The sequence below is a fragment of the Somniosus microcephalus genome, chromosome 16, assembly GCF_052327205.1.
Source record: "Somniosus microcephalus isolate GS21.2 chromosome 16, FLI_Smic_1.0, whole genome shotgun sequence".
Classification (NCBI taxonomy): domain Eukaryota; kingdom Metazoa; phylum Chordata; class Chondrichthyes; order Squaliformes; family Somniosidae; genus Somniosus; species Somniosus microcephalus.
Genome location: NC_141002.1, coordinates 45,973,204 through 45,997,699, shown reverse-complemented (window position 1 = coordinate 45,997,699; position 24,496 = coordinate 45,973,204). Strand labels below are relative to the sequence as shown.

The 24,496-nt window shown below is 44.1% G+C and overlaps 1 protein-coding gene across 5 annotated transcripts in view; it reads left to right on the top strand.

The window, feature by feature from the left end:
• The window catches only part of dcp1b (decapping mRNA 1B), a 144,209-nt gene that overhangs the window by 52,500 nt on the left and 67,213 nt on the right, over positions 1–24,496 (top strand). For all 5 annotated transcript variants that reach the window (XR_015081366.1, XM_086008914.1, XM_086008912.1 and 2 more), the window contains one exon: positions 7,097–7,224. Coding sequence is in view for 4 of the 5 variants with exons in the window: in XM_086008914.1 (XP_085865040.1) it covers positions 7,097–7,224 (128 nt within the window). In the remaining variant the exon portion in view is untranslated. The remainder of the gene's footprint in view (positions 1–7,096; positions 7,225–24,496) is intronic.

Sequence of the window (24,496 nt, the reverse complement as noted above, 5' to 3'; positions counted from 1 at the left end):
CTGCACCATCCCTTTAGCCACGCATTCATCTGTTCTATCCTCCTATTCCTATACTCACTAGCACGTGGCACCGGGAGTAATCCAGAGATTACAACCTTTGAGGTCCTGCTCCTTAATCTTGCCCCTAGCTCCCTAAATTCTTGCTGCAGGACCTCATCCCTCTTTTTACCTATGTCGTTGGTACCAATGTGGACCACGACCTCTGGCTGTTCACCCTCCCCCTCCAGAATGCCCTGCAGCCGCTCAGTGTTGTATCAGTTAGTTCCCCTCCAGACTTTGTTTGGTAAACACCTGTGAAACCAACTCCTGTCTTCAGTGTCTCTATCAACACACGGACACAACAGGGGAGAATCATGTTATCTGTCTGGGCTAGATCTGAACCCAGGTCCTAGAAGTAAAAAGGCTAGTGTCTACCCTAACATACTACCCATATCCTCTAAAATAAAAAAACACTCACTGGAGTACACGTAATAAATCTTTATTGTCTGATTGGATATTCAGGTAGAATTTATTAAATCCCAAGGTACAAATAAAAGACTACTGTATTCTAATTTGAGAAGAATGGCTCCTTACAGCCAGGTTGAAGTGTTTACATTACATAGGATTACATAGGATATACAGCACAGAAACAGGCCATTCGGCCCAACCAGGCCATGCCTGTGTTTATGCTCCACACGAGCCTCCTCCTGTTTTTCCTCATCTAAATGGGGGGGGGGGTAAAGCATTGTTCAGTAGAAGCATCAAAAAAGGGAATTGATTTGATTCCTATTTCTTCAGCTAGAGCAAGGATGTGGAGAAAAATGGCCCAATGCCACTCTTATGCCGTAATTACGCCAAAGCTTTCCAGGAAATTCCCAGCCAGTAGGTGATGCATGAAGTTTTGATCAGAGATGCATTTATACTATAATAGTAGTACCAGTTTACTTCGCACTCACATTAAAGTTTTGTAGTGTAAATCTGGATTTGGAACTTCGCCAAACAGAAATGGACTACATAGAGGAGGACGCCTCCCTCTGTTTCACTGCAGAGTCGGGTCCGACCCTGATTCCGGATTTACTCTAAAACTTTGTAAGTGCTATAGTAAATGCAGGTTGGGAGGTTTTTACACTCTTTATAAAGAAGAGCATGTGAGTGCTGTGCCTCTAGTGTAGCTACATATGGGCAGTGGAGGTGCAAATCTATTTTTCTGTGAATGTGAAGTTTACAATAAAATACAAGGGGATAAAGTTGCTTCCGGGTAATTATAATTATAATTCCCTGTATGAGTGATGGATAATTAGGAGTGTTATAAGCTAACAAGGGTTTGGGATGAATTTATAAAACATAAGAGTGAAGTTCTATCATCATATGAATTCAAAAGTGTTAGAGCCCTGAACACCCTCAAGTGTTTCATTTCTAATTCTATACAGATTCCTCTTTTTGAAAATCATTTTGGAGGCTTTTACTGTTGGGAGTTTGTATTTTCCATTATACGGTCAAGTTTTGGCCTGTGATTTGTATGAACAAAAGAGTAGGTGTAAGATTCTGACCAGAGTTGTAATGAAGTTATCTGGTGGGGAAAACAAGGTTTTATTGAGAGATAATATTGGGCCGGAACTTGCTGGAAAAATAACATTGTGTTAACAACGCATGCTGTTATTAATGTGCAGATCAGCCAGCAGTTTGAGGGAAGTAAGAGATATGCTGTGAGTTGCACATCTCCAGAACGTGCTGATTGATTTACGCAGCTCCACTATTTGCTTCGCACAAACAGCAACTCGCTCTTAGTCTCCCGTTATTTTTAAGAACTTGCTGGATTTGCACATTAATTGCCCATTAAACTTGCCACAGAAAGTTAAGTCTGGTAATTAACACCACAAGTACATTTTTAACAATGTGATATTTATTAATGCAGTGCCAATCAACCTCTCTGACCCAGAAATTAAAGAGTTTAAACTGTGGCGTGTCATTCTTTCAGGTGGTAAATTGTTCTTCGAGATTATAAAAATGTAAAATTTTAATTTTCAATTTTTTTTTCTTGCTTTTCCTTTGTCTCTTTTTTTCTCTCTCAATCAAATCTTTCTCTCCCTCTCTTTATTTCTCTTTCTATACCTGATTTGACTCTTAATTCACCCACTCTAATTCACCCTTATTTTCAGTTGTTCCTCTGTTTCGTTCTCTATTCTTAAATCTCATTGGTTAAGGAGATACACTGTTGGTCCCACTGAGGTCCCACATATCCCTTTGTCCTCAAAGTGCCGTTATCAGCTTGCACTTCCAGCAAGTTATGCCGCAAAAATTTTTTGAGCTGGAAGGTGCAGAAAAAAGTCTCTAACATGGCATGCCGTGAGATGCCCCGCTTTAGCAGTATCTGGCCCTTATTGCCAGAAAAATCATTTTGAACCCTGTATTGTATGAAAGCCGAACCAATTCAGTTACTTACTATGACAGTTCCTTCAAAAAAGAGAATAATGTTTCCTTATTGGAATATATTCAAATTGCAAGATTTGAAATCTGGGGCACTGCAGACTTTAGATACTGTAAATTTGAGCCATTTCATCTCTATCCATTGTGTTTATTTGACTTTGCTTTAAGCCTTTTTCAATTTTTTTTTTAACATTCATCTCTCTTGGCACTACTCTGGAACTCCTTCTTAAACCCTTGCTGCTTCTTTATCCACCCTTTAAAAGCTTTCTCAGCCATGCTTGATGTTTCTCCTCTTGTGAAGCACCTTGGGAAGCTTCCTATGGTAGTCACTATATAAGAGCAATTTTTTTAAAGGGGTGTTTGGGAAAAGCATGGGAGTGGGGAGAAAGAAAAATGGAGAAGATAGCATAAACTTCCACCGACTACATTAGAAACTTGGTCCATCTGTTTGAATTCAGTTTAATACAGTACAGGTAGATGAGAAGTTTGCCTTTTTCGACGTGTAATTGATTGCATCGCTCTGTTATGGAGATTCCCAGAGAAGAGCTGCTAAATTTTAAGCCTGTAAGATTTTTGGTAGAGATTTTGGTGCCAAGTCCATTGTTATTGGAAATTGAATTTTGTAACAGGGAAATATAGAAATTTAGCATCTAGCTTAAAGAACAATACATCACAATCTGAGATTGAAATGCTCTAAATACAAGGAATGGGGATGAAACAAAATCAGACTGTAAAATATATACATATAAAACCACTGTAAAAGCTTCACCTGAAACATTTATATCTTGGAGTATATTTTGCTCTGTGTGTAAAGTTAGAGAATTATTTTACTAAACTGCCAACAAACCTCCCGATTTAATAAAATAATGTAATTTCAGCTTTGCACACAGCAGCATACAGTTTATTAATTTGAAGTTGTCTTTTGCTCTAAACAAATTTGAATTACTCAGCAGTTCAATTTGAGCAAATTTAAAAAACAACAATTGAAGAATGTGTTTTTTGAAACGTGAGCACTGTATAAACTACACAATGCAAAGTTCTGTTGTTTTTCGCAAAGTACTCAGTTATTGTGGCTTGCTTTCTGCTGACTGCACATTTAGCCACAAAATTGTCAAGTCACAAAGAATTCGAGGCCATGCCAGGGCTGGTTCTCTATCTTTGTCTGCTCGTTGGGCTCAATTGGTTGGGCTTCTTACTCGCTCTTATTCTTGCTAGCAGCAGTATCATCTCCCAAGCATCAATAATTTTCATGTTGGTCCTTCATCCACCCCAGCAATGGATTCAAAGCCCGTGTCTGCCGGTAGTTGCAACAGAGAACGTGTGCTCAAATGCGTATGCTGCTTCAGAGTTGACTATCCGTATCCATGTCTGATGCACCTGTTTCCACTGCTAATAGGATGAAGTTACAATGCCGAAAGTAGTTGTCGTTGGATTCTGTTTTCAGCTCCTCCTATATTGAATGGATATGTGGATTACCTGCCCAATATCCAACGTAAATGATACACCAGCACATGTACAGAAATCACTTCACAGCAAATATTTCTTATTCCATTCCATAGCATGTCATACCAACTTGCTTTGGCATGTCGTGTTTGGCGTAAAGATATTGGCTCTGGCACATTTAGATGTAGCACTTCATGTGAGTCCTACGGTTGTTAATTTTTGAGGGGACCTTTGTATCTTGTGGTCAAAGTAACACTGCAGTTTTTGAAGAGCACTGGTCACCCATTGTTTCTGTAGGTTGTAGGCAGAATAACAACACCACAAAAACATGAGGAGGGGGTTTGGAATTCCCAATCACTCACTAACTTTCCTTTTTTTTACCCCAGCCCTGCTACAAATCATGACAGTAATTTGTGCTTAGCTTTTATTATCCTCCACCTGAGCATTTTTCATTCAAAGCTAGTGTTCTGTTCGAGTGCAGCTTGTATAAAAAAAAAAGGCCAGTTTCATCAGCATTATCAACTATTCAGTGTCCTAACAAGATTAAAAATTGAGGAATTTTATCTCTCATCCAGTTATTAAAACATTCTGTGGGATTGCCTCTCCATGCATAGACCAGGACTTGACTGCATGGTAGATTTTGAAACTGTTAATCCAAAATGCAGAAATTGGGTGTTTCCAAAATTCTAAAGTGAATTTATTTGCTTTTTCCAACAAGATGAGGTTGGATAACCCAGGAGGGTTAGATGTGGCTTGCTTAAGCCAGCTCAACAAAGTTGAGATCTAGAGATGATCAATTTTCCATGCAGGCAATGCAGAAGCAGGGTACTAATCTTTAAAAGGACAAAGACAAGAATGTAAAGACAAACTGGGTTGAAAACTGAGAAAGCAGTGGGGTGGATACCTGAGGGCGCAAGAGGGGTTATGGATGGGTGAGGGAAGAAAGAGGCAGGAATGCGGTGGGAAGTGGCATCTGAGTCCAAGTTCAGTTTGGTCACCATTTCCCTGGACCCTCTGCCTTAGTACTGCTGGGCACTGGCCCTCTAATTTCCCCCCGCACCCCCCCCCCCCCTTCCCCCAAACCCCTTATTCTCTTAAATTCCTTCCCCAGTCACGCTGGGCCCTAGGACCTCACTCCTAAATCTCAGAACTCCCTCTCTCTGCTCTCAAATCCCTAGATTGTTTTCTCCTTGCTGCCTGATTCGAGGACCACCCCGATGCTCCCAATTTCTGGGATCCCATGCCAGCGATCATGGATCTGAGGACCTAAACCAGTATCCCCAGAACCACCTCCTATGTTTCTGGAACCCATCTCTGCCCTTCCAGACCCTCGGACCCATTCCTTCTAAATGGAGAAATGTGAAGTTATCCACTTTGGTAGGAAAAATAGAAAAGCATTTTTTAAATGGCGAGAGATTGGGAAATGTTGGTGTTCAGAGGGACCCGAGTGTCCTTGTACACGAATTACTGAAAGTTGACACGCAGGTACAGCAAGCAATTAGGAAAGGAAATTGTATGTTGGCCTTTATTACAAGAGGATTTGAGTATAAGAGTAAAGACATCTTACTGCAATTATATAGGGCCCTGGTGAGACCACACCTGGAGTATTGTGTACAGTTTTGGTCTCCTTACCTAAAGAAGGATATACTTCCCACAGAGGGAATACAATGAAGGTTCACCAGACTGATTCCTGGGATGGGGGGATTGTCCTATGAGGAGAGATTGAGTAGACTAGGCCTATATTCTCTAGAGTTTAGAAGAATGAGAGGTGATCTCATTGAAACATACAACATTCTTACAGGGCTTGACAGGGTAGCTGCAGGGAGGATGTTTCCCCTGGCTGTGAAGTATAGAACCAGGGGTCACCGTCTCAAAATACAGGAAACTTTGGTTTATCTGGAGGTTAACTATCCGGAATGCTCGAGCCACCGGCAAAAATCAGGAGCCGTTTCGTTAGGTTTTTTTTCTTTTCGTTGCTTTTTTTCACCAGTCAGGCTCTGCAAGGTCTCGCTGAAGCTGTTGCTAAGCTACAGAGACGCTTGCAAGGTACGGCCGACTGTTTAGAAGCTACAGGGTTTGTTGCCAGATACGGAGCTCAAAATCTCCGTATGTTTCAACATTAGCGCTGGTTTGTCCGGCAGTTTTGATGGGACGGCAACAGCTCGGTCCCGTCTCCTGTAAGGGGTTGGCCATTTAGGACTGAGATGAGGAGAAATGTTTTCATTCAGAGGGTGGTGAATCTTTGGAATTCTCTACCCCAGAGGTGCTGTGGAGGCTGTGTCATTGAGTATATTCAAGACAGAGATCGATAGATTTTTGGATATTAAGGGAATCAAGGGATATGTGGATAGTGCAGGAAAGTGGAGTTGAGGTAGAAGATCAACCATGATCTTATTGAATGGCAGAGCAGGCTCGAGGGGCTGAATGGCCGCCTACTGCTCCTATTTCTTATGTTCTTATAAATACAACAAAAATCATGAGATGCCATCCCAGTACTAATCTCCCAGGAGATTACATGGCGGTGGGGGTGTGTAGTAAGTGCCTTGGCATGATGTTTCTGCCATCATGAGTGTGGGGTAAGCTTGATCAGCTGGTCTTTTCCTTCCCGCCTTTTACATTTGTTCATACTGACAGACTCTTTGCCCCCTTCCCAGTACTCCTGCCCCCCCATGCCAATAAGTCAGTGTCCCAGCTAATACTACTTGGCATAACACCCCATGTTCTTATAAAAAATTCCAATACATAATGAAGATACAGATTTTTGTAAATCTGCTTTTAGGAAGGGATCAGTTCTCAGGGGAGGGAAGGGAGGGAGTGACTATTTTGCTTGGCCCTTTTAATTTTCAGTATTTCTCATGTATCCAAAATAAAATTTAGGCAGCAGTGTAACTGTACATCTGCTTATGGCACAGTAATATTCCAAAAGAACAAATTCTTGCACTGTTAGGGAATGGGGGGGGAGTTATGATTTTGTGTAATTAATGGAAAAATAATTTGCATTCTTGTTAGTATGACTATATACTGTCTTTTATACTCAATAATAAAGACCCTTATTCTTCACCAAATATGCACAGACAAGAGACATTGGTGCACTATCTCACTATTTGCAGGTGCTTTTTCTTTGTTCAGAGCAATTTGCAGATACTTGGGTTAACTGGTAGAAATAAGATAGTCAGTACAAGGTTGTCAATTTTGTTATTATTCATCACTGCTGTTCTGACTTGCCATTCTCTGCTCTTGGTTCTAGATCTGCTTCTCCAAGACATGGCTTCACCATCATGAACAGATTGAGTGTGGAAAATAGGACTGAACCAATCACCAAGGATTTGGACTTTCAGTTACAAGACCCTTTTCTACTCTATAGAAATGCACAATGTAAGATTGGAAGTATTTTCTTATAACTGTGCCTAGCTGATAAAATTGTATTCTGTATATTGGCCACTTCTGATTTTCAGGCACAGCTCGACTTAACTGTTTTTTGTTCCTGAAATAACAAAACTGACTTGAATTGAGCAAAAGTAGCTGTTTTCTATTTTTTATTCTGGCCTATTAATTAGGACTATGACTTAGTGACACCTGTCTTAGTGTTGGAGTGCCAGTAAGAGTGCTTCAGGTTTGAATGATGACCTCTGTTCGCAATCCAATTTCATAACTTACATTATACAACTTTGCCAGTTTTTAGCTAGCCTCCCACTGTTTTGTGATAGTGCAGTGCTCCATGGAATAACACAAAGTTTTATTCTATAAAAGCGAAGCTTCATTGATGATCACTAAGAGAGAAATAAAGTCTACCCTCTTGATTAGAAGAACCCCCCAAGTAACAGTGGGACCTCTGTTTTTGGGGGGTGGGGAAGGGGAGGAGACAAGAAAAGCACTTCCAGGACACTGGTGGTGAGTTGAGCATTCAAATGACACAGTAGCTAACCTCAGTTGGGATGGATAATATTCAGGTTTTTTTTTTAAGGTTCAGTAGATTTATGTTTTAACTTGTTTTCTTCCCCCCACCCACCCCCCAAAAGAACTCCATACACATGTGTTTCACCCAGTATAAACAGACACTTCATTAAAAAGCAGACTCTGCTGCTGCATGCATCATATAACACCTATAATTTATATTGTACTGAGCTGGCATACAGTTTCACCTGTGCACCTTTTGACTTTGGCAGCATAGAAAATTCATTGTTAGTAAAAATGTAGATCTGAACTAAAAAATCTGATTCACTCTGGAGGTTGACAAGATCTTAGCTGGGTCTTTGGTAGTTTAATTGAGAGGAACTATGCTGCAGGCGAGTTACCTCTGAGCTATGCTTGTCCATCTACTGGCAGCCAAATCAGTGTGCTACTGGCACAGACTTGGTAGCAAGTTGCCTGCCTGCTCTCAACTGGGTAATAAGGTGTGTAGCAAAAGGAGACCTAAAAATAAGGAAAGTAAATAAATACCTTTTTAACTGTGTTGGTGGAAGAAGGAGATGTAAGACCTACAGGACTTGAACAATAGCTAGCTAAAACACCAAATTCACAATCTCATTCCATCTGAAAACTGTTCATGACTATTTTTCAGCAAAAGAATCATACAGTTGAATCATGAGAATGCATAACTCATTGCCAAGATGTATTCTGCTTGAATCAGAATATTTATAGACTGTGTGTGATAATTACCAATTTGTAATAGTTGTAACTGCTGATTTAATTATGCCTGCATGTAACAATCTAAATCAAAGCACTATTATACAAACTATTTTGAAGAGGCTATCAGCATACGAGAGATGAATAGCATCATCAGGACTGACCAACATTCAATGTGTTGAGTAGTAAAAGCACAAATAATTGGAGCACTTGATGCTTGTGTTGGGATTATGGCCTAGAAATTGGGTTTTGGTCTTGCCAGGGCTGTAGCGCCAGAAAGTTTGCGCCAGCGGTAATGCGGCAGCGCGCGACGAAAATTCAGGTGCGCCGGGCCCAGACGGCGGCGGGCGCTAAAACCCTCCTTTAGCGCCTCAAAACGGGCGTGAACTTGGGTTTCCCGGCGCTAATCCCCCGCTGCGGCACCCGATGCGGTGCGGCAGGCGGGGGAACTGCAGGCCTCCTCCTCCTGTTAAGGAGGAGCTGCCTGCAGCCGACAACTGTCCGGCGGATTGACCCGACATCTGAGCCCGGCACCTCGGGGAAGTGCCGGGCTCGCATCAGACACTGATCAGGGCCGCGGGGGGGGAATGCAGGAGTCCGGGAAGGGAGGTGCGGGCAGGCGGCCGCCGGGAACGCGGCCGGCCGCCGCTCCACCTTTATGCGCCGGCGCACACTGGGGGAAGACTCTGTTGCCAGAGTCTTAGTTGCGCCTGCCACGGGCGAGGCGGGCACAACTGAATTTCGGCTTGGGGCCGGGTTACCACGGCAACCGGGACGCTGCGCACACCGATGACGTCATCGGCGCAGCACTACCGGTGCAACGCCGATTTAGGGCCCCAGGGAATTTCTCAACTGGCCATAACTCCGGCGCTAGGCCCTCTAGCGCCTCAAATGCGGCGCTAAGCCTACCGAATTTCTAGGCCTATATATCTATTTAAATATTATAAATTTAGAATTATTGTGTGTGTATGTATATAATGAGAGTAGGTTTTGTTATATTAGAACTCTACATACAGGGAATTAGGTGATGTAATGATCCAGGTAGCTGATGACCTTGAGAGCTCCAGATTCTGATGTCAATTTCTGCTTAAAAGAACCCCCATAGGAATGAGAACACCATGGAAATAAAGCCATCCAAGAATACTACCAGAAAGCCACTAAGTGCTCCAATATCATGAGTGGTGACCCACAACATAATGCTCCCCTCCCATCCAGCTTCCTCAACCAAGCTCACTCCTGACGAGACTACTCCATCCATGCATTTTTTGATGAGTTTCCCTAGTCAATCCTCCAAGCAAGCAGCAAGATCAACAACTGATCTGATGGCTTCCTGCACTCCCATCTTGCTGCGCAGAGTCCTCAGTGGTGTTGGCAGAGTGCCCACTGAAGCTCTAAACTGTTTGCTGCAGCCTATCCCAACTTTACTTCAGAAAAGGAGTCCCCCAGCTTTAGAGGTTAGTGTTGGGGCTGAAATATGTGACCTCTCAAGTTTCTGCCAGCAGTTCCAGCAATTCTTCCCCAACAGATCTGCTAACCACACCTCTTAGACCACCAGGAACCTTGATACTTGAAGGGTTGAAGCAGCCTCCCTCCCTAATCCAGAGAAGAAAGAAGTAGAATAGCAGGTCACAACATTAGTAATGGACCTACACCGACCTGTAGCCTTTGATATTAAACTTGTCTTCTGCAATATAGACATTACTACAAGATGACTTACTCCACTGCTTCAAATTCTGACTGAAGATGCTATCTGTTTCTATATCGAAGACAGCCCGTGACTTCATACTAAGCAGAATCATACAGGTCACCTCCATCTAAACAACCTGAACCCTGAAACTACATGATATTGAATGCCTCCAAGAAAGAGGGCAATGTACACATGGGCCCTCTAGTCAGACTGTGAGGAATCTCACCTTGCATTTATCAGTGCAAGATGCCCATTGCAGAGACACCTGCATTGTCCATCCTGTCAAACAGGCCACTACCTAAGAATCACTCAACACCCGGAGATCACTGCTGGTAGGAGATAATCCACTGCTGACTGGAACAACATAGGACACCCAAAGACAGCCCCAACCGCATCAAGGAAGTGATAGCCAAACCCAAACTGCTGAGAGCTACAATGAATCTACAAATTCTAATCACAGACAACTAACAGCTGTGGTTTTAAGAGCTGCTGAGCGTCCAGTACTACTTAATCATGGTAACTATGCAGGAGAACAATTGGTGAATACTGAAAGCTAACCCAAAGGGCTATCGTTCCTAGAAACTGCAGGAATTGACAGATGGGAACTGCCAGTCACCTAATAAGAACATAAGAAATAGGAGCAGGAGCAGGCCATTCAGCCCCTCGAGCCTGCTCCGCCATTTAATGAGATCATGGCTGATCCGATTTTGGCCTCAACTCCATTTTCCCACCCACTCACCATAACCCTCGACTCCCCTGTTGCTCAAAAATCTGTCTTATCTCAGCCTTGAATATATTCAATGACTCAGCCTCCACAGCTCTCTGGGGTAAAGAATTCCAAAGATTCATGACCCTCTAGGAGAAGAAATTCATCCTCATCTCCGTCTTAAATGGGCGACCCCTTATTCTGAGACTATGCCCCGTCGTTCTAGATTCCCCCACGAGGGGAAAACTTCCTCTCAGCCTCTATCCTGTCCAACCCCCTCAGAATCTTGTGTTTCAATAAGATCACCTCTCATTCTTCTAAACTCCAATGAGTATAAGCTCAACCTTTCCTCATAAGACAACCCTTCCATCCCAGGAATCAACCTAGTGAACTTTCTCTGAACTGCCTCCAATGCAAGTATATCTCTCCTTAAATAAGGGGACCAAAACTGTACGCAGTACTCTAGGTGTGGTCTCAACAATGCCCTGTACAATTGTAGCAAGACTTCCCTACTTTTATACACTATCCCCTTTGAAATAAAGGCCAACATTCAATTTGCCTTCCTAATTGCTTGCTGCACCTGCGTGTTAACTTTTTGTGTTTCATGTACGAGGACACCCATATCCCTCTGTACCGCAGCATTCTGCAGTCTTTCTCCATTTAAATAATGTTTTTCTTTTCTATTCTTCCTACCAAAGTGGATAACTTCACATTTTCCCACATTATACTCCATCTGCCAAATTCTTGCCCATTCACTTAACCTATCTATATCCCTTTGCAGACTCTTTATGTCCTCCTCCCAACTTGCTTTCCTGCCTATCTTTGTATTGTCCACAAATTTGGCTACAATACACTTGCTTCCTTCATCCAAGTCATTAATATAGATTGAAAATAGTTGAGGCCCCAGCAATGATTCCTGTGGCACCCCACTAGTTACAGATTGCCATCCTGAAAATGACTCATTTATCCTGACTCTCTGTTTTCTGTTAGTTAGCCAATATATGACCCCCAACACCATGAGCTCTTATCTTTTGCAGTAACCTTTTATGTGGCACCTTGTTGAATGCCTTTTGGAAATCCATCTACTGGTTCCCCTTTATCCACCCTGCTCGTTACCTCCTCAAAGAACTCTTAATAGATTTGTCAAACACGATTTCCCTTTCATACAATCAAACAGGGTCAACATGGTTTTATTATGATTTTCTAAATGCCCTGCTACTACTTCCTTAATAATGGATTCGAGCATTTTGCCAGTGACAGATTTTAGGCTAACTGGCCTATAGTTTCCTGCTTTCTGTCTCCCTCCTCTCTTGAATAAGAGTGTTACATTTGCGGTTTTCCAATCCGCAGGAACTTTTCCAGAGTCAAGGGAATTTTGGAAGATTACAACTAATGCATCCATTATCTCTGTAGCCACTTCTTTTAAGACCCTAGGATGCAGGCCATCAGGTCCAGGGGACTTGTCGGCCTTTAGACCCATAAGTTTGCCTAGCACTTTTTCTCTAGTGATGTTTTAAGTTCCTCCCTCCCTTTTGTCCCTTGATTTTTTACTATTACTGGGATGTGAAGATTGATACAAAATATTTGTTCAATGCTTTTACCATTTCCTTGTTTCCCATTATTATTTCCCCAGTCTTGTCCTCTAAGGAACCAACGTTTACTTTAACTACTCTCTTCCTTTTTATATTCTTGTAGAAGCTCTTACTGTCAGTTTTTATATTTCTTGCTAGTTTACTCTCATAAGCTATTTTCTCCCTCTTTATTTATTTTTTTAGTCATCCTTTGCTGGTTTCTAAAATTTTCCAAATCTTCTGGCCTACCACTAATTTTTGCAACATTGTATGCCTTTTCCTTCAATTTGATACCATCTTTAACTTCCTTGGTTAGCCGTGGTTGATTCATCCTTCTCTTCGAGTCTTTCTTTCTCACTGAAATATATCTTTGTTGAGTCATGAAATATCTCGGTCTGCCAGTGCTTTTCTACCGTCTTACCTTCTAATCTATTTTCCCAGTCCACTTCAGCCAACTCTCTCCTCATACCTTTGTAATTGCCTTTATTTAAGTTTAATACTCTAGTTTCAGACCCAAATTTCTCACCTTCAAACTGAATGTGGAATTCTAATGAGCATATCCATATTGTAACAAGATATTTGCATAGGAGCATGGGGATAGGGATTAGACAAGGCTAACAGTATCATCACCACTACCGCCTTGCTCTACTATCCATTTCTCCATGGGAAACACAGTCTCAAAAGGTAGGGGAATAAGGGAAGTCTATCCTGAACACAGTGATTCATAAAATATTCAAACATAGAAAAAAGACATATTTTGTTGCACATGTGCAAAAAGCATAAGTGATCCCAGGAAAAAAACCCAGTTGCATAGGATTTGGGAATCCAGCAGGGAGAGGAGGAAGGGAACAATATCAATACATGGGGTGGGGGGAGGGGGAGCTTAGCAGCAATGCCTGCAGAATCAAACCTTTGACCTAGAGTGCATGGCTTTTATGTGGGTGCAGCTCATCCACGGTGGGAAACCTGATAGCTCAATATGCTATGGGAAACAAACAACACAGAACTTGGGTCATATTACAATCTTGTCCTCTGTCGAGGTGTATACAGTAATGCAGACCAGAGAGACTTGGAGCAAAGGGTAGTGGAGCTAGAAAACCAATGCAAAGGACACTCCGAGTGCAATGAGCAAGCTAAAGTCAACAACCAGTTCAGTGGGAGCAGAAAGAAAACTAGTACTAAGGCTGAATATTTTGAGCAGGGGGACAAACCAGGAAAAGGCCAGCACACATCTTGTGATAAAAGCCACAGAACAGTCAGATCAATTGGGAAAACAGGAGGTAAACTACTTTCTTATCCTATTTAAATCAAGAGGGAACCTGCAGATTTCTGTGCCTCATTATACATTTCCAGAATAACAACAACTTCTTCTCTGGCAGTCCCTCGGAGCCGAGGATGACTTGCTTCCACATTTAAAATGAGTTTGCAGGTGACTGATGAGTCCAGTGTGGGACCTACAGTCTCTGTCACAGGTGGGACAGACAGTGGTTGAAGGGGCAGGTGGGTGGGGTGCTTGGGTTGACGTGCGCTTGGCTTCCGCTTGCTCCCGGCGAAGTGACTTGAGGTGTTCGGCGCATTCCCGGATGCTTCTCCACTTTGTGCGGTCTTGGGCCAGAGATTCGCAGGTGTTGGTGGGGATGTTGCACTTTTTCAAGGACGCTTTGAGTGTGTCCTTGAAGTGTTTCCTCTGCCCACCTGGGGCTCTCTTGCCATGTCTGAGCTCCGAGTAGAGTGCTTTGTTTTGGGAGTCTCGTATCGGGCATACGGACTATGTGACCCGTCCATTGGAGCTGATCGAGTGTGGTCAAAGCTGTGATGCTGGGGATGTTGGCCTGAGCAAGAACACTGACGTTGGTGCGCCTATCCTGCCAATGGATTTGCAGGATCTTGCGGAGGCAGCGTTGGTGGTACCTCTCCAGTGCTTTGAGATGCCTGCTGTACATGGTCCATGTCTCTGAGGCATACAGCAGGGCGGGTATAACTGCTGCTCTGTAGACCATTAGCTTAGTGCCGGGTTTGAGATCCTAGTCTTCAAACACTCTCTTCCTCAGGCGACTGAAGGCTGCGCTGGCACACTGAAGGCGGTGTTGACAATAGGCTCCCGAGGTATGCAAAGTGGTCCACATTGTCCAAGGTCTTGTCGTGGACTTTGATATTTGGGGGGCAGTACTGTGTGGTGGGGGCAGGTTGGTAGAGGACCTTTGTCTTACGGATGTTTAGTGTAAGGCCCATGCTCTCGTACGCTTCGGTAAAGGTGTTGACAATGGTTTGGAGTTCGTCCTCCGAGTGAGCGCAGACGCAAGCATCGTCTGCATACTGTAATTCGACAGAGGATGGGATGACCTTGGATCTGGACTGGAGGCGACGGAGGTTGAACAGTTTCCCGTTTGTTCTGTAAATTAGCTCCACTCCAGCGGGGAGCTTACTGAGGGTGAGATGGAGCATTGCAGCAAGGAAGATCGAGAAGAGCGTTGGTGCAATGACACAGCCTTGCTTGACCCTGGCCCGTGTGTGAATTGGGTCTGTGGTGGAACCGTTGGTCAGGATCACGGCTTGCATGTCGTCGTGAAGCAGTCGGAGGATGCTGACAAACTTTTGAGGGCATCTGAATTTGAGGAGGACACTCCATAATCCCTCATGGTTGACAGTGTCGAAGGCCTTTGTGAGGTCAAAGAAGACCATGTACAGCGGTTGGTGCTGTTCCCTGCATTTCTCTTGTAATTGATGCGCGGTGTAGATCATGTCCATTGTGCCCCTTAGTGGGCGAAATCCGCATTGCGACTCTGGGAGGAGCTCTTCGGCCACTGGGAGAAGGCGATTGAGGAGGATTCTTGCGATGACTTTCCCTGAGGCAGACAGCAGGGAAACTCCTGTAATTACTGCAATTGGACTTGTCACCTTTCTTGAAGATGGTCACAATTACGGCGTCTCTGAGATCCCCTGGCATGCTCTCCTCCTTCCAGATAAGAGAAATGAGTTCATGAATTCGCGCCAGTAGTGCTTCTCCGCCATGCTTTAGTGCCTTGGCAGGGATTCCATCTGCTCCCGAGGCCTTGTTCTTCAGTTGTCGGATGGCCTTTTCAGCCTCGTGCCGGGCTGGGGTTGTGCTGAGATGGTGGCGGGTAGCAGGCTGGAGTTGAGGACACGCGTGTCGAAGACAGAGTCTTGGTTAAGGAGATCTTCGAAGGTGCTGGTTATGGAGGCCTTGAATGCAGACCAGGCACTGTGGACACTCTGCATCACTGGGAGTTGTCGGGTTGTTTGTGAGACGCAGGCTGACTAGGACTTTCTTAGCAGGGTCTTTAGTGCTCTAGTGTTGATTTTCCTGCGGCATTGTTTCTGTTGCCGCCGCTGTTTTGGGGCTATATTGATGGAGATGACAGAGCGGATTAGGTATTGGCCTGTCCAGCAGTCGTCCGCTCCTGTCATAGCGTGGGTGATGCGGACGTCCTTGCGGTCCCTCGCTCTGCCGATCACACCTCCCCAGAGGTCTGTGTCCTTTCCAACTCTGGCGTTAAAGTCGCCAAGGAGGATCAGCTTGTCGCCCATTGGGACTCGGGACGGGGATTGTTTGAGGCTGGAGTTGAATCCCTCTTTGGTCTCTTCTATGGCCAACAGTGTTGGTGCGTACGCACTGAGGACCGTAGCGCACTGGTTTTGGGCTATGGTGAGCTGAAGAGTCATGAGTCGCTCATTTATACTGCTAGGAGAGTCTGAGATGCCCAGCTCGTTCATTTTTTATGGCGAAGCCTACCACATGGAGGCAGCGTTCTTCTTCAGATTTGCCTTTCCAGAAGAAGGTGTAGCCACCGCCTTGCTCCTTGAGCTGGCCTTCCCCTGCCCGCCGGGTCGCGCTTAGGGCTGCGATGTCAATGTGGAAATGTCTGAGCTCCCGGGCAATGATAGCAGTACTGCGTTCCGGTCTGTCACTGTTGGGGTTGTCCATGAGTGTCCTGATGTTCCAGTTCCCAAACTTCATTTTAAAGGGTGGAAGATGCCTGTGCGTGAATTCTTTTAACGTGGGGTGGCCGTTGCACACCAGCTACCACACTGGCTTGACAGAGCAAGGTCTTGGTCCAATGGCAAGAGGATTCAAGACGATTGGAGACCAGGCTCTGCTACAACAGCCTAGCACACATACACAAACATACTGCTACTGTCCTCCTCCCTCCTTCCCACAGGTCCTCTCTGCCAGGGTTGCATAGGATGCATTGTGATCCTCCCGACTTTGCTGTTGGCCCGTGCCGCACCTTCCCTGGGCCTCGACCCCGCTGTTGGTGCACATTGCACCACTCCTGGGCCTTGACCTCGCTTAAACTTAGCTTCCAAATTCCCAGACCTCTCTGCCGTCAAGACCACGCTTCTCCACTCCTGGATCTAGACTAGTGATCTAGTGACTAGTGGAGCTTGGGGCCAGGGATCGCGAGAATATCGGTGCTAATTTGATCCTGTGAGAGACAACATCATTCATGTTCGAGGCCGGGACCCAGGAGCGAGGACGAGTCCAGAATAACAGCATGCTAAAGGAAGCATGCTGCCATCTTGCTAATCTCACCTTCTCCCAACTCGGGCAGGCAGAGGTACAGCACTCAACTCCAGTTCAGTTGAGATCTAACCACCAATGCATGCCTCCAATCTGGAAAACTCCAGGAGAGGTGATAGATACCGTACTCTGTTCCAAAAAACCCTACTGCCCAAACTGACATCATTCTTGCTGAAACTTTTCCATGACTGAGCTGGTGAGCATTCTTTCGAACACCTACAAAACAGCCTTGATTATACTAATATACAAAAAGGCAAATACTCACTCTCTGCCCTTTCCTACAGATCCAGTTCCCTACTCAGCACTGACTACAAAATCAGTGGCTAAGACTGGATGCAGTTACTTCTGGTTTAGTGCGCACACAGTAACCTAAAAGGCTTCAATTGGGCTCGGCACACAGAATACCACCAGTGTTGTAGAGTAATAGCTGATTGTTCCAAACCCAAAATATCGCTGTGCATGGCTAATAGTTTATTTTACATAACTAACCTCTCCAGTTCTCCCCCCAAAATATTTCAGAAGATCAAGGAGTTCAGCCAGCTCTAAGGAATATTAACTTAATTTCTCAAAATATATGGATCAACTTGGCCATATCACTTCCATGAAGGACAAGCATAATAAAAATGAATGAGTCCTGCCTCCACATCTGTCTCAGACTACGTTTGCCAAGGTTCATAAGAATATAATAATTAGGAGCAGGAGTAGGCCATACGGCCCTTCGAGCCTGCTCCGCCATTCAATAAGATCATGGCTGATCGTCGACCTCCACCCGATCCCCATAACCCCTTGAGTCCAAAAATCTATCGATCTCGGCCTTGAATGTGCTCAACGACTCCGCATCCACAGCCCTTTGGGATAGAGAATTCCAAAGATTCACAACCCACTGAGTGAAGAAACTCCTCATCTTGGTCTTAAATGGCCAACCCTTTATCCTGAGACTATGCACCCTAGTTCTAGAGTCTCCAGCCAGGGGAAACAACCTCTCGGCATCTACCATGTTAATGCCCTCAGAATCTTGTATCTTTCAATGAGATCACCTCTCATTCTTCTAAACTCCAGAGAGTATAGGCCCGGTCTACTAAATCTCTCCTCCTAGGACAACCCTCTCATCCCAGGGATCAATCTAGTGAACCTTTGTTGCACCGCCTCTAAGGCATGTACGTCCTTCCTCAGATAAGGAGACCTAAACTGCACAGTACTCCAGGTGTGGTCTCACCAAAGCCCTGTACAATTGTCGTAAGGCTTCCTTACCCTTGTACTCCAACCCCCTTGCAATAAAGGACAACATGCCATTTGCCTGCCTAATTGCTTGCTGTACCTGCATGCTGACATTCTGTGTTTCCTATATGAGGACACCTAAATCTCTGAACACCAACATTTAATAGTTTCTCATCATTTAAAAAATATTCTGCTTTTCTGTTCTTCCTACCAAAGTGAATAACCTCACATTTCCCCATATTATACTCCATCTGCAACCTTCTTATCCATTCATGTAACCTGTCTATATCCCTTTGCAGGCTCTGTGTGCTCCTCACAGCTTACTTTCCCACCCAGCTTTGTATCGTCATCAAACTTGGATACATTGCAGTCGATCCCTTCTTTGAAGTCATTAATATAGATTGTAAATAGCTGAGGCCCAAGCAGTGATCCTTGCAGCACCCCACTAGTTATAGCCTGCCAACCGAAAAATTACCCATTTATCCCTACTCTCTGTTTTCTGTCCGTAAACCAATGCTGTATCCATGCTAATGCATTACCCCCAACCCCATGAGCCCTTATCTTGCATAGCAACCTTTTATGTGGCACCTTAGCAAATGCCTTTTGAAAATCCAAATATATTACATCCACTGGTTCCCCTTTATCCTGCTAGCTACATCATCAAAAAACTCTTAATAAATTTGTTAAACACTATTTCCCTTTCATAAAACCATGTTGACTCTGCCTGATCATATTAGGATTTTCTAAGTGCCCTGTTTGACTACTTCCTTGATAATGGATTCCAGCATTTTCCCGACGACTGATGTCAGGCTAACTGGCCTGTAGTTCCCCGTTTTCTCTCTCCCTTCTTTCTTGAATAGAAGGGTTATATTTGCTACCTTCCAATCCTCTGGGACCGTTCTAGAATCTAGGGAATTTTGGAAGATCACAACCAATGCATCCACTATCTCTACAGCCACCTCTTTTAGAACCCTAGGATATAGGCCATCAGGTGCAGGGGATTTGTCAGCTTTTAGTTCCATTAGTTTCTCAAGTACTATTTCTTTACTAATACTAATTACTTTAAGTTCCTCACTCTTATTAGCCCCATGGTTCGCCATTATATTTGGTATGCGTTTTGTATCTTCTACTGTGAAGACAGATACAAAGGGGGTGATTTTCACAGCCCTGGGGAGGCGGGTATGGAGGCGGGACTGCCGGGAAAATGGCAGAATCTGGGAGCGGGTAACCATCCTGCTTCCATGCCATCTTCCCAGGAGGCGGGTACCCGACCCGCGCCGGGTCCCGAATCCCATCTCCTCGAGGCGGGAATGGGATTGGTGCCAATGAACTGCCTGTTAACAGGTAGTTAACGGGCAGTTTTTTGGCTAATCCCTATTTTGAGCCCTAAAGTTTGGGCTTCCCGATGGCTCCGAACCTCGCCAGCGTCAGCGAGGCGAGCTGGGGGTCGGAGGGGCTGAAATGTCCAGTGTGCAGGTGAGTGATAAGGGTAAGTGTGTGAGGTGAGTCTAAAGTGTTTTAATAAGATTACTTACCTTTGCTTCTTCCTCCAGGCTTCATCCCTTTAGGCTGCGGAGCTGCCTCATCTCACCGGCAGAGAAAGCAGAATGGCCGCTGCATTCTTAAATGCAGTAGCCTTCCGCTTTTTGCTCGGGCAAGCTTTCGAAGTGAGCCTATGTCCAATGTCTCAACAGTGTTTGACAGCTTCATAGAGCTGTCAAACGATGACAATTCATCTGTCAAAAAATCTTGGCAGATGAAACGTCATTCGCTGACGTCATCTGCCACCGGCTTTCCCTTAATTGACCGGCTAAGCCCACTGGGCAGGCTTAACAAGGTCGACCAGGGGAAAATAGCGTGGGTTGGCCAGACGTCAATGGAGGCAGGACTAAAACCCGATAAGCCGCTTTCCTGCCTCCATCATGTCGCCATTGATAAAATCACCCCCAAAGTATTTGTTTAAAGTCTCTGCCATTTCCTTATTCCCCATTATAATTTCACCTGTCTCGGCCTCTAAGGGACCAACGCTTACTTTTGCTACTCTCTTCCTTTTTACATATTTGTAGAAGCTCGTACAATCTGTTTTTATATTTCTTGCTAGTTTACTCTCATTGTATTTTCTCCCTTTTTAATCAATTTTTTGGTCATTCTTTGCTGGTTTCTAAAGCTCTCCCAATCCTCAGGCTTACTACTATTCTTCGCAACATTATAAGCCTCTTCTTTTACTCTAATACTATCCTTAACTTCTTTAGTTAGCCACGGATGGATCACTTTTCCCTTGGAGTTTTTATTTCTCCATGGAATGTATATTTGTTGAGAATTTTGGAATATTTATTTAAATGTCTGCAACTGCTTATCTACTGTCATACCTTTTTAATCTAATTTCCTAATCAGCTGTGAATGGAAGAGATCCTAGGTCTATGGGCATCAGGTCTGCATCATATTTCCAGCATTCACACTTTTTTCAGAAACCTCATTCTTGTTAGTCGAGCCATCTTTTTCTTGGGAAACTTATATTAATTTGAAAGCTTAACTTTTAGTTGCAAAGGGAAATTGAAGTTGCTCCATCAAATTTTGGAAGAGATCATGAAAACCCTTGTGGAACCGAAAGTTAGGACCTCTGGGTTCCCCTGATTGCGTAGCAAGTTTATTTAATGAGTAGCTAAGCTATATAGAAGTGATTTCCCAGGTTTGAAATTTTGGTCTTTGTAAAGTTTGCTGATCTCAGCAGAGGATAGGAGTGCCGCAATTCGCTTTAGCACCCTGGTGTACGAAAGTAAAATTGGCCCGGGTTCACTCCTCTTATCATTGTCCAGCCTCTCTCCCTGGAAGTGCAAATATGTGGAAATTGAGTGAGTATCGCATCAGGTTTGGCTGCGATACCTCATAAAAGTCAAATAGCCTGCCAGCACTCATTGTCAAGGCTCAGGCATAAGGAATAGCCACTTGGGAAACATAGAAACATAGAAAATAGGAGCAGGAGTAGGCCATTCGGCCCTTCGAGCCTGCTCCGCCATTCAATGAGATCATGGCTGATCATCCAAATTCAGTACCCTGTCCCTGCCTTCTCCCCATATCCCTTGATCCCTTTAGCCTCAAGAAATATATCCAACTCTTTCTTGAATATATTTAATGAACTGGCCTCCACCACCCTCTGTGACAGAGAATTCCACAGGTTCACCACTCTCTGGGTGAAGAAATTCCTCCTCATTTCAGTCCTAATTGGCTTACCCCTTATCCTTAGACTATGACCCCTGGTTCTGGACTCCCCGGCCATCAGAAACATCCTTTCTGCATCTAGTCTGTCCAGACCTGACAGAATTTTATAGGTTTTGATGAGATCCCCTCTCAATCTTCTAAACTCCAGTGAGTATAAGCCCAATCGACACAATCTCTCCTCGTACGTCATTCCTGCCATCCCAGGTATCAGCCTGGTGAATCTTCGCTGCACTCCCTCCATGGTAAGAACGTCCTTCCTCAGGTAAGGTGACCAAAACTGCACACAATACTCAAGGTGCGGTCTCACCAAGGCCCTGGACAACTGCAGCAAGACATCCTTGTTCTTGTACTCGAACCCTCTCGCTACAAAGGCCAACATACCATTTGCCTTCTTAACCGCCTGCTGCACCTGCATGCTTACCTTCAGCGACTGGTGCACAATAACACCCAGGTCTCTGCACTTCCCCTTCTCCCAATCTATTGCCATTCAAATAATAATCTGCCTTCCTGTTTCTGCCACCAAAGTGGATAACCTCACATTTATCCACATTATAGTGCATTTGCCATGTTTCTGCCCAATCACCCAACCTGTCCAAATCGTACTGGAGTTTCATGACATCCTCCTCACAGCTTACCCTCCCACCCAGCTTTGTGTCATCTGCAAACTTGGAGATATTACATCCAATTCCCTCGTCCAGATCATTTAATATATATTGTGAACAGCTGGGGTCCTAGGACCGATCCTTGCGGTACCCCACTAGTCACTGCCTGCCACTGGGAAAACGACCCGTTTATTCCAACTCTTTGCTTTCTGTCCGCCAACCAGTTCTCTATCCAAGTCAATACCTTGCCCCCAATCCCATGTGCCTTAATTTTGCACGCTAATCTCTTATGCGGGACCTTATCGAAAGCCTTCTGAAAGTCCAAATACACCACATCCACTGGTTCTCCCTTATCTATTTTACCAGTTACATCCTCAAAAAATTCCAGTAGATTAGTCAAGCATGATTTACCTTTTGTAAATCCATGTTGACTTTGTCCGATCCTGTCACTGCTTTCCAAGTGCCCTGCTATTACATCTTTTATAATAGACTCTAGCATTTTCCCCACTACCGATGTCAGGCTTACCAGTCTATAATTCCCTGCTTTTTCTCTGCCACCTTTTTTGAATAGTGGGGTAACATTAGCTTACTGGTGCCTAACAAACAGTACCTTAGCAAGGAGATAAAACTTTTACTGGAGCAGGGGAGGGGAGGAAAGGCAGAGGAAATTATGGCCTATTACTGTGCAGCTGCAGTGTCACCAAAGTGAGAAGAGGGCCAAGTTTGACTTTTTTTAGCAGTATATCTGGGAGGAAGGGAATGTGCTATTTTTTGTTCCAGGGATCTTGGTGTTGAAGTTAATACTGTGTGTTTTAGTTTAATGAAGGGAGTCTTTCTCTTGTGGTTTTACGGGTATTTCTAGTGTATAGAAAGTTACATTTGTGGAACTGAGATTACTTTCATTTTGTTCGTGTAATTTTTCACGATGAGAATATGGGGAAAGTAGTTTCAATATAAAAGTGTTTCTTTCTGTAATTACTAGCTTCAAGGGAATGGAAGACTCAGTATTTTGTTTTGCTGGTGCTTTCCTCCACGTGGAAAGCACTTTTTGTCAGGCAACAGAATTTTTTGGCTTACAACTGAATTGTGGAGAGTAGAAATGAGCGTTGTATGAACACTCGGAACAGATGTACTGTCTCCAAGTACTGCACTTTCAGGAACTGCCCAGACTATAAAGGATGGTGACATTGAAATGAGCAGACTCTGAGAGCTCTCATTTCAGGCACATAATTGTCTGTTAAGCACCTTAACTTCTGGAATAGATGCTTGTTATTTAGGAAGAGGTTGGAATACTATAACTTCGAATAACTGAATTGTCTGTCTTGGATGTTCTAAAACAAGAAATTGAACAAAATATATTTTGGTTATTAAGATGAATGATTTTTTTTCTTAACTGCTATCAAACCATTGTAAGAACATAAGAACATAAGAAATAGGAGCAGGAGTAGGCCAATCGGCCCCTCGAGCCTGCTCCGCCATTCAATAAGATCATGGCTGATCTGATCCTGACCGCCAATCTACTATCACAGAACCATCTCCTGAATCTAACAGAATTAGACACACGAAATAGGAGCAGGATCAGGCTACACGGCCCCTGGGCCCGCTCCGCTACCCACAGGGCCATTACCGATCTGAACCTAGACTCATGTCCAAATTCCTGCCCGTTCCCCATAACCCTTTATTCCCTTTACTTCTAGGAAACTGTCTATTTCTGTTTTAAATTTATGTAATGATGTAGCTTCTACAGCTTTTTGGGGCAGCATACTCCATGGACCTACCACCCTCTGAGTGAAGTAGTTCCTCCTCATCTCAGTTTTGAAAGAGCAGCCCCTTATTCTAAGACTATGCCCCCTAGTTCTAGTTTCACCCATCATCGGGAACATCCTCCCCGCATCCACCCGATCCAACCCCTTCACAATCTTATATGTTTCAATAAGATCGCCTCTCATTCTTCTGAACTCCAATGAGTAGAGTCCCAATCTACTCAACCTCTCCTCATATGTCCATCCCCTCTTCCCCGGGATTAACCGAGTGAACCTTCTTTGTACTGACTCGAGAGCAAGTATGTCTTTTCTTAAGTATGGACACCAAAACTGTATGTAGTATTCCAGGTGCGGTCTCACCAATACCTTGTACAACTGAAGCAATACCTCCCTATTTTTATATTCTATCCCCCTAGCAATGAAAGCCAACATTCCATTGGCCTTCTTAATCACTTGCTGCACCTGCATACTAACCTTTTGAGTTTCGTGCACCAGGACCCCCAGATCCCTTTGCACTTCAGTACTTTCCAATTTCTTGCCATTAAGATAATAACTTGCTCTACGATTTTTCCTGCCAAAGTGCATAACCTCACACTTTCCAGTATTGTATTCCATCTGCCAAATCTCTGCCCACTTACTTAGCCTGTCTATGTCCTCTTGCAGGTTTTTTATGTCCTCCTCACTCACTACTTTCCCTCCCATCTTAGTATCA